Below are 15,985 nucleotides of genomic sequence, written 5' to 3'. Positions count from 1 at the left end.
ACCACGCCCAGCTAATTTTTTGTGCTTTCAGTAGAGACGGAGTTTCACTGCATTAGCCAGGATGGTCTTGATCTCCTGACCTCGTGATCCGCCTGCCTCAGCCTCCCATAATGCTGGGATTACAGGCATGAGCCACAGTGCCCAGCCACCAGAGGTAATTTTTTAAATGCAAATATAATGTTACTGTCTTGTGGAATCCCTTTAGTAGCTTAAACTCACTCAAAGGATGAATCCAAAAAACTAGCCAGGGCCTGTCTCAACACAGTGTTGAGAGTAGTATCTCCCAAGGTGTAATTTCATTTTATTATTTTTTTAAATTTATTTTTTGAGACAGAATCTTGCTCTTTTGCCCAGGCTGGAGTGCAGTGGTATGATGATAGCTCACTGCAACCTCAACCTCCCAGACTTAAGCAATGCTCCTACCTCAATCTCCCGAGTAGCTAGGACTACAGGTGCTCACCACCATGCCCAGCTAATTTTTGTATTTTATTTTTTAGAGATGGACTTTCACCATGTGGCCCAGACTGTTCTCAAACTGCTGGGCTTAAGTGATTTGCCCGCTTTGGCCTCCCAAAGTGCTGAAATTACAAGCCTGAGCCACAGTGTCTGGCCCTAAGATGTGATTTTAGATGTTATTGAGAGATAATATAATACGCAATCACAACATGTTGATATTTAACTTCTCTTTTTATCTTTCTGATTATGTCAAAACATCCTTTTTGCTAATTACCCACATTGTGTTCCTTTTCGTGACTAAATCTTTTATGCTCATGAGACCTCAGTTTTATCGATTTGTCACTCTCAGTAGATGGTCTTTTGCAGCTCACCAGGCCTTGGTTTGACTTCTCAGCCTACACCTACTACTTATGTTAAATCACTTAACTTTTTGGACCTCTGTTTTCTCCTGTTAAATGTTTTGTTGTGAATACTGAATGAGCTTACTTATGTAAAAAACTTAGTATAGGCTGGGCGTGGTGGCTCACGCTTGTAATCCCAGCACTTCGGGAGGCCAAGGCTGGTGAATCACCCGAGGTCAGGAGATCGAGACCATCCTGGCCAACATGGTGAAACCCCGTCTCTACTAAAAATACAAAAATTAGCTGGGCTTGGTGGCAGGCGCTTGTAATCCCAGCTACTTAAGAGGCTGAGGCAGGAGAATCGCTTGAACCCAGGAGGCGGAGTTTGCAGTGAGCCGAGATCGTGCCACTCCAGCCTGGACAATAAGAGCAAAACTGTGTCTTAAAAAAAAAAAAAAAAAAGAACCTGGTATAGTGTTGTAATAGTTAACTGTAATAGTTGACTCTTTTTTTTTTTTTTTTTTGGACAGGGTCTCACTCTGTTGCTCAGGCTGGAGTGCAGTGGTGCCATCATGGCTCGCTACAGCCTCGACCTCCTGGGCTCATGTGATCTTCCCATCTCAGCCTCCAGAGCAGCTGGGACTATAGGCGCAAGCCACTACGCCCGGCTAATTTTTGTGTTTTTTGTAGTAGAATTGAGGTTTCATTGTGTTGCCCAGGCTGGTCTTGAACTCCTAGGTGCAAACGGTCTGCCCACCTCAGTCTCCCAAAGTGTTGGGGTCATAGGCTTGAACCGTTATGCCTAGCTGTTATTGTTAACTTTTACCAGGCATTGTACTGAGCACTTCATATGCATGATTTTCCTTGCTCCATAGAACAGTACTTTAGATTGGTATTGTAATTATCTCTATTTTACAAAGGAGGACACTGAAGCTTAAAGAGGTGATACACCCTTCCCACTGTCTCACAGCTAATAAGAGGCTGAATTGGGATTCAAACCCAGACTTTCCGAACCTGAAATTCTTGAACTTGGCCTCTACAGAGTACTTTTTTTTCTTACTTTTTATTTTATTTTATTTTTTTGAGATGGAGTCTCACTCTGTCGCCCAGACTGGAGGGCAGGGGTGTGATCTTGGCTCACTGCAACCTCCACCTTCTGGGTTCAAGCGATTCTCCTGCCTCAGCCTCTCAAGTAGCTGGGATTACAGGTGCCCGCCACCACGCCTAGCTAATTTTTGTATTTTTAGTAGAGATGGGGTTTGTTTCACCATGTTGGCCAGACTGGTCTCGAACTCCTGACCTCAGGTGGTCTACCCGCCTCGGCCTCCCAAAGTTCTGGGATTATAGGCATGAGCCACTGCGCCTGGCCCTTTTTTTTTTTTCTTTTACAGAGTACTTTTGCATATATTTTAGGTGCTTAATAAATGTGAGTTCCTCTTTCTTGTCTTCTGCTATCATCCTTATCACTTTCCAGTACCTCTTTCTGTATCTTTTTACCCTTTTCTTCTGTCTAGGAGCAGAAGAAAGACTCTACAACTTCACAGCCATTGTGTGTCTGTTCTCCACTCTTTTCTCTGACATCAAAAACTCTTCATTATTGTTTTCCAGGGCTTTTTCAGTCTTCTCTCCATGCATATTTCCCCATTTTGGAAAAAAAAAATTCTTCCTTTCTTTCAACATCATGGTTCTCAACAGGCAGTTATTAACTTCTGTTTGTTTCTCCTCTACTACCTGCTCTTCAGTTCTTGCCACCTGGTGTTCTTCCCCTCATTAATCAGGGACACAGGAGGAGAAATTTGCCATTTTGTGTAGGACAGACAAGAGAAAGGGAGTAAGGAATGTGACAGATAAGGATTAATCAGGAAGAGACATTGGGGAGTTCAGACCAGTTGACCTGTTTCCTTTGTGAACTGTGGGCAAGTTTATCTGCTGGGAGGGGATTGAGGGATTGGAAAACCTCCTGTGGGGAACAGGAAAGACTGCTGGCCAGGAGAATTCAGAGGACTGGCAAAGTCCTGCTAGAGTGGGCACTGCTGGCAAGGTGACAAGTTTCTTTCTGTCCAAGCGCAGCTGCCATAGTATATGTATGGATAAGGGAAAATGTCAAATTCATCCCGAGATAAGATTTGACAGGACTTGTGTAGTGGAAGGACAAGGACATGGGCAAGGGCATTGTTGAAGTGGCTACCTGTGAGGCAATGGAGGCAAGAACTAGAGGGCTGACAACTGAAAGTGCAGAGATAGGGACTGTGACCCACACAGATTTGATTTTGAGGTATTCGGAAGGCTTGCTATTCCTTCGGTGAAAATGTCTTCAGTGCCTGCTGTTACCAAGATTTGTTAGGAGTAACTATCTGGCATTCATGTAATGTATTAGGGACTTGTCCTAGTATTTGCTCTGTTTGTAGCAATTTGCCAAGCACAGGGGCACAAAAATAGAATCAAGACGCAGCCCTTGCCCTCAAAATCTTATAGTTTATAGGTGAAACTCACATAAACTTTGTGGAAACAATATGGAAGGGTCACTTCATCTATATGGAGGTCTGTATCGAGCAAACAGGAACAGAGAGTTGAGAATTGACTCCCCAAGAAAACCTTGCATGGAGGTTGGGGTAACCTTTTCACCTCTGCTGCTTTCCCTCTCACAGATGGTGAGTTCCTTGGGCAAGTTACTTGTACAGTGATCTGTGTGTTCCAGGTACTTGGTGACATTTTTTAAAGATGTGTTAATGGCTCTTTGTTCCCAGGTGGAAGAAGCTGGGCAGGTGTTCCTGTTAATGAAAAAGGATTATCGAATCTCCCGAAATGTTCGCCTGGCTTGGTTCCTCAATCATCTGCATCAAACTGTGCAGGCCACATCCCAGGAGGTGCTGGTGAGCCCTAGACACACAAAAGATGTGAGACGCCAGCCCAAAAGGATCTGTTTTTTAGGAGAGTGCTGGAAACAGACAGGGAGGGAGACTAACTCTGACGGCTCTAAGTCTGGTTAGGGCAAGGGACTGCCTACAAGATGATGGAAATTTTAAAAAATAATTTTTCCAGAGAGTGAGCGGAAGAGTATATGATTAGATTGAAGGAGGTGGAGCCATTGATGTGTCATTTGGGATATAGAAGGCAGGTCCTGGGAAGAAAGGGGTACTTCCCTGATCCTTTCCTTTTCTTACCATCCTAATTTTCAGCTTCAGTCTGAACAGGAATTGGAAGTCCTCAGTGTCCTGCCCCCTGGGTGGCAACCAGATGAACCAGTGGTCCCAAGGCCATTCCTCCTTGTACCTTCCACCCGAGTCACCTTCCTGGCTTGGCAGTATCGGTTTGTCATTGAGCTGGACCTTAGCCCATCTACTGGCATTGTGGTAAAGGATTGAAGGGAGACAGTGGGAAGAAAGGATAGGGTGGGGGGTGAGGAGAGGGAAAGGCCTGTGGGGAAGTGAAAAATGGTCCCAGCCTACCATTTTGGAGAGAAGACAGGCTTATAAAGGAATGGTGGGTGTTTAAAAACAGAACTGGGCCAACCGTGCTGGTTCATGCCTGCAATCGCAGCACTTTGGGAAGCCGAGGTGGGCTGATTGCTCGAGCTCAGGAGTTCGAGACTAGCCTGGGCCACAAGGCAAAACTCCCTCTCTATAAAAACTACAAAAATGAGCCAGGCATCCTGGCATGCAACCTGTCCTAGCTACTCGGGAGACTAAGGTGGGTGGATTGCTTGAGCCCAGGAGGTCGAGGCTACAGTGAGCCAGGATCAGGCCGCTGCGCTCCAGCCTGGGCAAGAAAGCAAGACCCTGGTTTTGTTGTTTTTGTTTCCAAAAAACATCCCAGAAACTGTTCCATGTATGGCACTGTATTTGGGTGTATGATCAGCCATAAGATAAGGGTCCTACTGACCCATGGAAGCTGCATGTTTCTGCCCTCTGGTTAAGGCTGCCTTTGGACGCCCTTGAGCGCTCTTTCTCTGCCCTCAGGATGATTCCACAGGGGAGATCTTGTTTGATGAAGTTTTCCATGCCCTGTCCCGCTGCCTAGGCGGGCTGCTTCGGCCCTTCCGAGTGCCTGGATCTTGCATCGACTTCCAGCCTGAAATCTACATAACTATCCAGGCCTACTCCTCCATCATTGGACTGCAGTCCCACCAGGTATTGCATCATCTCTCCAAGTTTGTACCCTCAGACCAAATTTCTGTTAGTCCTCTGACCAAGTCCTTATCCTGTCTCTGCTGTTTGTCCCCAAAATCCCCAGCTCTGCTGGCTTCTTGAACCTGTTTTCTAGTCATTCTCATGAGTCTCTCTCCTCTTGAGAAGAACCAGTTCCTCTGGACTTAAAGGGCTTTCCCATAGACTTTGGGTCAGTTGGTGTTGATTGGACAACTGCCTTTTTCACCACTTCTATAAATCTCTGGTTCTGACAACTGGATGTCTGTTTTCTCTGTTCCCCCCTTCTCCTTTAGTTCTGTTGGATGGTTTGCTGATGTGCTGTACCCTCAGGAGATGGTCTTTTGGAAGAGTTTTGTGATTTTCAAAGACAGCAAATCACCCAGAAATATAATTGGTTTCAACAATAGAGGAGGGTCATTTTTTGGTTTTTTTGGTTTTTGTTTTTTTGAGACGGAGTTTTGCTCTTTTCGCCCAGGCTGGAGTGCAATGTCACAATCTCGGCTCACTGCAACCTCTGCCCTCCGGGTTCAAGTGGTTCTCCTGCCTCAGCCTCCCGAGTAGCTGGGATTATAGGTACTCACCACCAGGCCCAGCTTATTTTTTTTTTTTTTTTTTATTAAAGACGGGGTTTTGCCATGTTGGCCAGGCTGGTCTTGAACTCCTGACCTCAGGTGATCTTCCTGCCTCGGCTTCCCAAAGTGCTGGGATTACAGGCGTGAGCCACCACGCCCAGTGTGGGTCATTTGTTTTTTTGAGGGCCATGTGAACTGTTGGGTATAATACTGACCACACAGATAATTACAGGGCTTATCCAGCACTCAAGGAGGCTATCACAAGACACTCCTTTTGGAGAATGGCCAAGTCTGTTACTGGAATATCTGTTTTTGACTTAGATAAGCATTGGCTCAGTTTCCCCTCATCTGCTTTTAACCACCCTTAACTCATTGGTAAAGGCTTTCCCTGAAACTGTCCCTGATGGCTGCATTGTCACCTTAGCTATCGAACTGGCTTTGAGAGAGAAGGTATTGGGAACAGGATCTAAGGGTCTGAAACATATATCTACAAAATTGGTGCATACCTGGATCTCAGGGCAGGGATTGCCAACCCTCTGCGCTAGTTTAAAGTGCTTTCCTAGTATAGCTGTTAGGACTGTCAGTTGTGGGCTGCATCCCCAGATGGGGGCCAGGTTTTGCAGGCACTGATAGCCAAGGCAGGGAGAGCATGGATGTTAGATAATCACTCAAAACTTGGTTCAGGTTGGCAAACACTTAATGAAGCCTGATCTATACCAGGCCTGAGCAGGTCCTGAACACACAGATGAATCAGATCTTGTCTTTCTCCTGATGGGAAGAGTTGAGAGTTTAGTGGGAAAGACAGATATTAAAGGGAGGTAATTGCAGTTGAATGTGATAAGGGCACCGATAAGATGACTCAGGTGCTATTGGAGCACCAAGAGGGAGCACCCAACCAAGCATGGGGCCACAACAGAGAAATCTTTCAGACCAAGCAGCATTTGTTTTTTGTGTTTTTGAGACAGAGTCTTGCTCTGTTGCCCAGGCTAGAGTGCAGTGGTGCAACCTTGGCTCACTGCACCCTCCACCTTCTGGGTTCAAGCGATTCTCCTGCCTCAGCCTTTCAAGTAGCTGGGATTACAGGTGCCCACCAGCACGCCCAGCTATTTTTTTTTTTTTTTTCTTTAGTAGAGACGGGGTTTCACCATGTTGGCCAGGCTGGCCTCGAACTTCTGACCTCAAGTGATCCACCTGCCTCTGTCTCCCAAAGTGCTGGGATTACAGGCATGAGCTACTGTGTCTGGCCCAAAGCAGCATTTGAACTGAGTTTTGAAGAAAGAATTGAGGTTAACCATTCAAAGAAGGGGAAATGGACTTTTCTGACAGAGGGACCAGCAAAAACAAATACATGGTACTATGAACCTGTACTCTCAATCACAGGTATTTTAGGGAACTACATATTATTCAGTGTCAACAGAGTAAAATTTGAATGTGGAAAGGGATGGTAAAGATACTGTAGACATAAGTGGGAGCTGGTTATGAAAGGCCATGAATGTGACGCTAAGGACTTTGTGCTTTATTCTATGGGGGAGTTCAGTGTGAAGAATAAGAGCACTGGATCTGGAATCAACATTGCCTGTGTTTGCTTCCTGGTTGTACCACTTACTGGTCGTATGTCCTTCGCAAGTTACTTAACCTTTCTGTGCATCTGTGTCCTTTCTCCAAATGGGGATATTAACATTGCCTATATCATATGGTGATTGAATTAATTCATGTCAAGCACTTAGAACTGTGCTTGCCACATAGAAAATGTGCAAATGTTAGCTATCAAAATAATTAGTCATAGGTGGTGGAGAGCCATTGAAAGTTTTAAACGGACAGTAACAAGATCACATGTGTACACTGGGAAGATCACAGTATTTTGTGGCTAATATGGAGGATGGATTTGGGGACAAAGTCTGGATGGGAGAATAGGTGAAGATTATTGTAGCATGGGTGAGAGGAGGAGGCCTGAATAAGGACAGCAGCTATAGGGAAGGAGAGGATTTCGTCAGTTAAGCCCCAGGGCCACTTGGCCGCCCTGAGCCAGACTTTTCATTTTATCTGTAGCTCCCTCAAGATGTATCCTGGCTGGGCGCAGTGGCTCACGTCTGTAATCCTAACACTTTGGGAAGCCAAGGCAGGTGGATCACATGAGGCCAAGCATTTGAGACCAGCCTGGCCAATGCGGCGAAACCCTGTCTACTAAAAATACAACAACAACAACAAATTAGCTGGGTGTGGTGGTGCATATCTGTAATCCCCACTGCTTGGGAGGCCAACTCATGAGAATCGCTTGAACCTGGGAGGCAGAGGTTGCCATGAGCCAAGATCACGCCACTGCACTCCAACCTGAGCAACAGAGTGAGACTGTCTACAAAAAAAAAAAAAAAACAAGATGTATCCTGTTAAATCACAGCACAGCAGTGTATGCCTGTAATCCCAGCTACTTGGGAGGCTGAGGCGAAAGGATTATTTGAGGCCAGGAGTTTGAGACTAGCCTGGGCCACAGAGTGAGACCCAAAAGTCTCAAAAAAGTTAGTCTCAAAAAAGTCTCAAAAAAGTTAGTTCATGTATATAATACATGTTCATCAAAGAAGATTTGCAAAATACATTAAAATATAAAGAAAAAAACAAAACTCATCTATAATACAATACTCAGAAACAACAGCAGTTGTTTCTGGATATTGTATTAAATTCTAACCTTTTTGTTTTGTTTTGTTTTGTTTTTTTTAAGACAGAGTCTCACTCTGTTACCCAGGCTGGAGTGCAGTGGTGCAATCTGGGCTCACTGCAACCTCCACCTCCTGGGTTCAAGCGATTCTCCTGCCTCAGCCTTTCAAGTAGCTGGTACTACAGGCACGTGCCAGCACGCCTGGCTAATTTTTTGTATTTTTAGTAGACACGGGCTTTCACCGTGTTGGCCAGGATGGTCTCCATCTCCTGACCTTGTGATCTGCCCGCTTCAGCCTCCCAAAGTGCTGGGATTGCAGGCGTGAGCCACTGTGCCTTGCTTAAATTCAAACATTTTATGGAATTTTCCTCCCTCACCTCCATCTCTTTACCCAAAGAGAAAGGGAGAATCAAGAGACTCATTCTAGACACATGATTTTATGTCCTGTTTTTTGTTCTGTTTAAGACATAGGGTCTCACTCTGTCGCCCAGGCTGGAGTGCAGAGGCATGATCATAGCTCAATGTAATCTTGAACTTCTGGGCTTAAGTGATCTCCCACCTCAGCCTCCCAAATAGCTGGGACGGCAGGTGTGTGCCACCACACCCGACTAATTTTTAAAAATTTTTTTTGTAGAGACAGGATCTTGTTATGTTGTCCAGGCTGGTCTCAAACTCCTGGCTTCAAGTGATCCTCCCACCTCAGCCTCCCAAAGTACTGGGATTACAGGCATAAGCTGCTGTGCCTAGCCTGTCCTGCTTTTTTTTTTTTTTTTTTTTTTTTTTTAACATATAGTATGGGCGTTCTTCTATGTCACTAAATATTATTTGAAAACGTGATTTTTAATGACCTGTTAACTTACTGTTTCATCATATTTTATCATATGTTTAGCCAGCCTCTTCTTGGCCACTTGGGTTGTCCCAATTTTCATTATTCTAAACAGTATGAATAGGAACGTCTTTCTCACCTTTTTATGGCTCCAGTTCTGCTCATTTTCCTTCCCATGGGCCTGTAGAGTGAGACAATGTCCTGCTTTCCCTCTTCTGGCTCACCCCACCCACTTTCCAATTGGGAACAGGGAGTAAAAAAGTAGTTGTTCCATAGGGTCAGGGTCCGGGAGAAGTGGGCATGTGGGGCAGGTTGTAGGAGTGTGATGGGGAAAGAGAGGTGAGATCCTGAGGGCCACCACAGGGACTGCTGGGTCTATATACAATTTTAGGATGGGAACACTTATTTATGTTTGAAGTAGAAGAAAAGGAGCCCATGGAGAAATAATGAAGATATTAGAGAGACAAAAGGCTCAAGATTTAGATGGACAGATTAGCTATAGGGAAAATGAGGAGGAAGAGGAATCCTTTCTTCAGCACCTTGAAGGAAGAACAAAGACACAGATGTAAACATTCAGTGGACTTTGGGGATGCTTTCAGAGAGTTGGAGAGTAGTGTGCCCTCCAGGTTGGGGTAACCTGGGCATTTCTATTGACTGACTTCCTTTCTCTTTGAAGAGGGCACAGGGTGGGAGTTACCTGCTGAGGGTAAAGGGAAGGAAGGAGCATTCATTAGGGGGATAAGGAGAGGATTTTGAGCGTAAAAAAGAAGGGAAGTTCTACCTAGAATAGTCAGACAAGAGAAAGAAAGGGCATCCAAATTGGAAAAAAAGAAGTCAAATTATCCTTGTTTACAGATGATATGGTCTTTTATTTGGAAAAACCTAATGGCTCCACCAAAAAACTATCAGAACTGATAAATTCAATAAAGTTGCAAGGTGCAAAATCAGCATACAAAAAATCAGTAGCATTTCTGTATGCCAGCAACAGACAATGTGAAGAAGAAATCAAGAAAGTAATCCCATTTACAATAGTTTAAAATAAAATATCTAGGAATTAACTTAACCAAAGAAGTGAAAGATCTCTACAACGAAAACTGTAAAACATTGATGAGAGAAATTGAAGTGGACTCCAAAAATTGGAACGATATTCCATGTTCATGGATTGGGAGAGTCGATATTGTTAAAATGCCCACACTACCTAAAGCAGTCTACAGATTCAGTACAATTCCTATCAAAATACCGATGACATTCTTCATAGAAATAGAGAAAACAATCTTAAAATTTATATGGAACCACAAAAGACCCAGAATAGCTGAAGCTATTCTGAGCAAAACAAACAAAACTAGAGGAATCACATTACCTGACTTCAAATTATACCACAAAGCTATAGTAATCAAAAACAGCGTGGTGCTGGCATAAAAACAGACAACATAGACAAATAGAACAGAATAGAGAATGCAGAAGCCATGTATCTACAGTGAACTCATTTTTGACAAAGATGCCAAGAACATACATTGGGGAAAGAACAGTCTCTTCAATAAATAGTTCTGGGAAGACTGGATTTTCATATGCAGAAGGATGAAACTAGACTCCTATCTCACAAAAATAAAATCAAAATGGATTAAAAACTTAAATGTGGTCGGGCGCAGTGGCTTATGCTTGTAATCCCAGCACTTTGGGAGGCCAAGGCGGGTGGATCATGAGGTCAGGAGTTCAAGACCAGCCTGGCTAAGATGTGAAACCCCATCTCTGCTAAAAAACTACAAAAAAAAAGATTAGCTGGGCGTGGTGGCAGGCACCTGTAATCCCAGCTACTCAGGAGGCTGAGGCAGGAGAATCGCTTGAACCTGGGCAGCAGAGGTTGCAGTGATCCGAGATCGTGCCACTGTACTCTGGCCTGGCCTACAGAGTAAGACTCCATCTCAAGAAAAAAAAAAAAAGACTTAAATCTAAGACCTCAAACTATGAAACTACTAAAAAAAAAATTGGAGAAACGCTCATGACACTGGACTAGGCAAAGATTTCTTTTCTGTTTTGTTTTTAAACCTCAATCTAGCAGATAAACTCAACATCCTGCTCTATTTAATACTGTTCAGCAGAAGGAAATAACTATTTCAATTTTAAACAAACTCATAAAGGAAACAAAACCATCTCACTACAGGCCTTTGACAAAGAACGTGAGCCATTTGCTATAGCTGCCAGGCGTCAGTGTATGGCAAGGAACAGGGGCTTCAGGATGCCCAGGCAAGGCCTCTGAGGTGGGGTATATTGGGGTTTTGGGGGGTCTTGATAGCACTGAGTTGCTGGATCCTGTGCTGCCCTGCCTGGGTGAGGAGCAGGGTGAGGGAGGCCATTCCTCTTCTGTAGAAAACACCAACCCCCAGTCCAGGGACTGGCAGCTGAATTGGTGACTGTAAAGCCTGATCTATATGAAATCAAAGGCACATGTGGAAATCCACTCCCGGCAAAGGGGGAGTCCTTGGGGGAAGCCAGCTGGGCTTCTGGAGGGTCCCCTTTGAAATGTCAGCAATTGAAAAATACAACCTAAAAGTGATAGAGGACCTGCAGGGAACTTTATTCTCTCACTTCTGTCTTCACGGGGGCGCTGCCCCTTGGAAAGACCAGGTTGGCTTCTGGCACAGGTATCCCCCATCTTCTTGGGCACCTGTGGCATTGCCAGCAGGCCAGAGGGGGTGGCTGACAGTGTTGGCTCTAGCCTGACCCAGGGGGCCCAGTTAGGATCCCCTCTACCCATGGTGATTGCTACTTCTCCATGGTTCATGCGTAAAGCTTCCAGCCCTTTCCAGCTCAGGGAACACATGCAGAATGACAGTCACCCAGCAGACTGGAAACTACCTCCTCTCCAAAAGTCTGGCTCCTGAACACCCTCCTCCCTGGGAAGGGCTTTTGCCCCTTTGTGATTGGGCAGGAACCAGAAGAACAGTTTCTCTGCTTTGCCATGTCTGCAACCCAGGGCTCAGCCAGCCCCACATCCTCTGTCAAGCACTGAGCTCCAGCACTGTCCACACAGTGGAAACCAAATGAAATGACTTTGGCTTGTGGAGGGGAAGAATGCAAAACAAAAACAAAAGCAAAATCACCTGCCCACAAGATACAGCAGAAAAGTTCATCCACTATCTTTTTTTTTTTTTTTTTTTTTGAGACAGAGTCTCACTCTGTTGCCTGGGGTTAGAGTGCAGTGGTGTGATCTTGGTTCACTGCAACCTCCGCCTCCTGGGTTCAAGCAGTTCCCCTGCCTCAGCCTCCTGAGTAGCTGGGATTACAGGTGCCTGTCACTAAGCCCAGCTAATTTTTTGTATTTTAAGTAGAGACGGGGTTTCACCATGTTGGCCAGGCTGGTCTAGAACTCTTGACCTGGTGATTTGCCCGCCTCGGCCTCCCAAAGTGCTGGGATTACAGGCGTGAGCCACTGCCCCGGCAACTTCGTCCACTGTCTATCCGCCTCCCATGTAAGGTGGAACACCCAGCCCTCAAACAACCCCTAAAATGAGACCCAAACCAAAGATCTGACGTATAAGCCCCAAATCAGTAAACCTCTCCTGAAACAGGCAAAGGAACTGCCTGCCCAGAAATACCCACAATAGTCTGTGCAGATTATAAAGAGATCAACAGCTTCACCCACAGTCTGCATAAACTCTGGTACTGGCTGTGTTCTCCATGGAAGGTCTCACTGTGTTTCCTAGGCTGGAGTGCAGTGGTGTGAACACAGCTCACTGCAGCCTTGATCTCTTGGGCTCAAGTGATTCTCCTTCCTCAGACTCCTGAGTAGCTGAGACCACAGGTGTATTTCACCACACTCAGCTAATTTTTAGTTTTTTTTTTTTTGTTTTTTGGTTTTTGGTTTTTTTTTTTAATAGAGATGAGATCTCTACCGAGCTGGTCTCTAGCTCCTGGGCTCAAGCGATCTTCCCACCTTGGCCTCCCAAAGTGCTGGGATTACAGATGTGAACCACTGTGCTTAGCTCAAAGATTTCTTGATAATACCCTGCAAGCACAAGCATCCAAAGCAAAAATGGACAAACAGGATCATATCAAGTTACAAAGCTTCTGCACAGCAAAGGAAACAACAAAGTGAGGAAACAACTCACAGAATGGGAGAAAATATTTGCAAACCACCCATCTAACAAGGATTAAAACCAGAATATATAAGGAGCTCAAGCAACTCTATAAGAAAAAAATATATAATAATCTGATTTTAAAGTGGGATTTTTTTCTTAAAAAATCTCAATAGACATTTCTCAAAAGAAGGCATACATATGACAAACAGGTATATGAAAAGGTGCTCAACATCATTGATCATCAAAGAAATGCAAATCAAAACTACAATGAGATATCATTTCACCCCAGTTAAAATGGTTTTTATCCAAAAGACAGGCAATAACAAATGCTGGTGAGGATGTGGAGAAAAGGTAACCTTGTGCACTGTTGGTAGAAATGTAAATTAGTACAATCACTATGAAGAACAGTTTGGAGGTTCCTCAAAAAACTGAAAATAGGCCGGGCGCGGTGGCTCACACCTGTAATCCCAGCACTTTGGGAGGCCGAGGTGGGTGGATCATGAGGTCGGGAGTTCAAGAACAGCCTGGCCAACATGGTGAAACCTCATCTCTACTGAAAATATAAAAATTAGTTGGGTGTGGTGGCAGATGCCTGTAATCCCAGCTACTTGGGAGACTGAGGCAGAGAATTTGCTTAAATCTGGGAGGCAGAGATTACGGTGAGCCAAGATAGTGCCACTGCACTCCAGCTGGATGACAGAGTGAGACTCCATCTCAAACAAAAACAAAAACCTGAAAATAGAGCTACCATATGATCTAGCAATCCTCATTCCTAGGTGTATACCAAAAAGAAAGGAAATCAGTATATGGAAGAGATATCTGCACTCCCATGTTTATTACAGCACTATTCACAATAGACAAGATCTGGAAGCAGCCTAAGTGTTCATTGACAGATGAATGGATAAAGAAAATGTGGTACATATACACAATGGAATACTATTCAGCCATAAAAAAGAATGAGATCCTGTCATTTGCAACAACATGGATGGAACTGGAGGACATTGTGTTAAGTGAAATAAGCCAGGCACAGAAAGACAAACTTGGCATGTTGGTACTTACTTGTGAGAGCTAAAAATTAAAGCAGTTGAACTCATGGAGAGTAGAACGATGGTTACCAAAGGCTGGGAAAGGTAGTTGGGGAGGTGGAAAGGGGAGATGGTTAATGGGTACAAAAATAGAGTTAGAAAGAATGAATAAGATCTAGTACTTGATAGCACAGTAGACTGACTACAGTCAACAGTAATTTATTGTACATTTAAAAATAAAAGTAAAATTGGATTGTAACACAAAAAATAGGATAAATGCCTGAGCTGGGCTAGGCACGGTAGCTCATGCCTGTAATCCCAGCACTTTGGGAGGCCGAGATGTGTGGATCACTTGAGGCCAGGAGTTTGAGACCAACCTGGCCAACATGATGAAACCCCGTCTCTACTAAAAATACAAAAATTAGCTGGGTGTGGTGGCCCATGCCTGTAATCCCAGCTGAGGAAGGCTGAGGCACAAGAATCGCTTGAACCGGGAGGCGGAGGTTGCAGTGAGCCAAGATCACATCATTGCACTCGAGCCTGGGCGACAAAGCAAGGCTCTGTCTCAAAAAAAAAAAAAAAAAGAATGGGCGATACCCCATTTACCATGATGTAATTGTTATTTGTATTCCTGTATCAAAATATCTCATGTGCCCCATAAATATATACACCTTCTATGTACCCACAAAAATTTAAAAAAAAAAAATTTTTTTTTATACAGAAAATTATCTGTAGCCCAGGCTGGAGTGCAGTGGCGTGATCTCTGCTCACTGCAACCTCCACCTTCCAAGTCCCGGTTAAGCAATTCTCTTGCCTCAGCCTCCCGAGTAGCTGGGATTACAGGTGCCCACCACCATGCCCAGTTAATTTTTGTAAAATTGAAAAGGTCCAGAATAGTCTCTGTGTATACAGAAGGTAGGCGTCTCCATGGTGACAGCTGATCTTGGGCTGGTCAGTATGCTTGGAAATAAAAAAGCATTAAAAAGTATGAGAATAAAAGAGACTTTGCCAGGCTGAGGAGGGCAGCTCATAAGACATCCTGTAGACCAAGGTAGAAGAAGCTATTAATAGAAGATCTTATGGTGCCCATGTGGGGGTTGGGGAAGCCCAGTGTGGAGGACCCTAATCAGAGGGAAGTTGTGACCCCAGATAAAGATGACTAATGACTGGGGACCTGGGCTGAGGACTGATGGAGATTGGATAAGGGGGAAATTGGTTGTGGAATCATAGACCCTAGTTGGGTAGGAAGTCAGGATCGTCTAGATGAAGCTATGGAGAATAAACAGAGCAGAAGTGTAGTGGTCTGTGCCCCCCTGACTGTCCTGTCTCAGTCTTTCCCTTGTGCTTCTTAGGTGCTGGTACAAGGCTGCCTCTTGGACCCGTCCCAGCAGGAGGTGTTCCTGCAGCAGATATATGAGCAGCTCTGCCTCTTTGAGGATAAGGTGGCCACCATGCTGCAGCAGCAGTATGATCCCCAGAGCCAGGTATGTAAGAGAGAAAGTGGGCAGAGGCAACTTAGAAAGAGGAGCAGCTAAGGACAGAGGGCAGAGAGGAGGGATAGTCCAAATAGGGCAGAAAAAGGCTAAGAGCTGGGACAAAGTCAGACAAGGATAAGCATGCTCATGACACGCTCCCTGTTGGAGCAGGACTCAGATATATTCCCCGAAACACAGATTCTTTCAGGGAGAAAATGTGAAATCCATTTGTTTGCATTTTTTTTTTAGCCCCAGATCTTCTCCTTCAGTGGATCTGAGAAGGTGTCATGTGTGGCTTTGACCTCTAGTTAGCATTTTGTACAACCGGGGATAAAGCTGCCTGGGCCCACTAGACTTCCCTGTCTCATCACTTTGGGTACCTCAGAAGTAGCCAGGCAAATGGCAGTTCT

General features: G+C 44.8%; 2 protein-coding genes across 3 annotated transcripts in view; one reads left to right on the top strand and one right to left on the bottom strand.

The window, feature by feature from the left end:
- Positions 1-15,985, bottom strand: part of MED8 (mediator complex subunit 8) — a 417,118-nt gene that overhangs the window by 23,424 nt on the left and 377,709 nt on the right. The window lies entirely within an intron of this gene.
- The window catches only part of SZT2 (SZT2 subunit of KICSTOR complex), a 62,604-nt gene that overhangs the window by 9,868 nt on the left and 36,751 nt on the right, over positions 1-15,985 (top strand). For both annotated transcript variants that reach the window (XM_077960174.1, XM_015137379.3), the window contains exons 2-5: positions 3,545-3,670; positions 3,977-4,150; positions 4,757-4,927; positions 15,453-15,584. In XM_077960174.1, coding sequence (XP_077816300.1) covers positions 3,545-3,670; positions 3,977-4,150; positions 4,757-4,927; positions 15,453-15,584 — 603 coding nt within the window. The remainder of the gene's footprint in view (positions 1-3,544; positions 3,671-3,976; positions 4,151-4,756; positions 4,928-15,452; positions 15,585-15,985) is intronic.

Source organism: Macaca mulatta, chromosome 1 (assembly GCF_049350105.2).
Source record: "Macaca mulatta isolate MMU2019108-1 chromosome 1, T2T-MMU8v2.0, whole genome shotgun sequence".
Taxonomy (NCBI): domain Eukaryota; kingdom Metazoa; phylum Chordata; class Mammalia; order Primates; family Cercopithecidae; genus Macaca; species Macaca mulatta.
The sequence above is the reverse complement of the archived record's forward strand: the minus strand, read 5'-3'. Positions and strand labels throughout refer to the sequence as shown.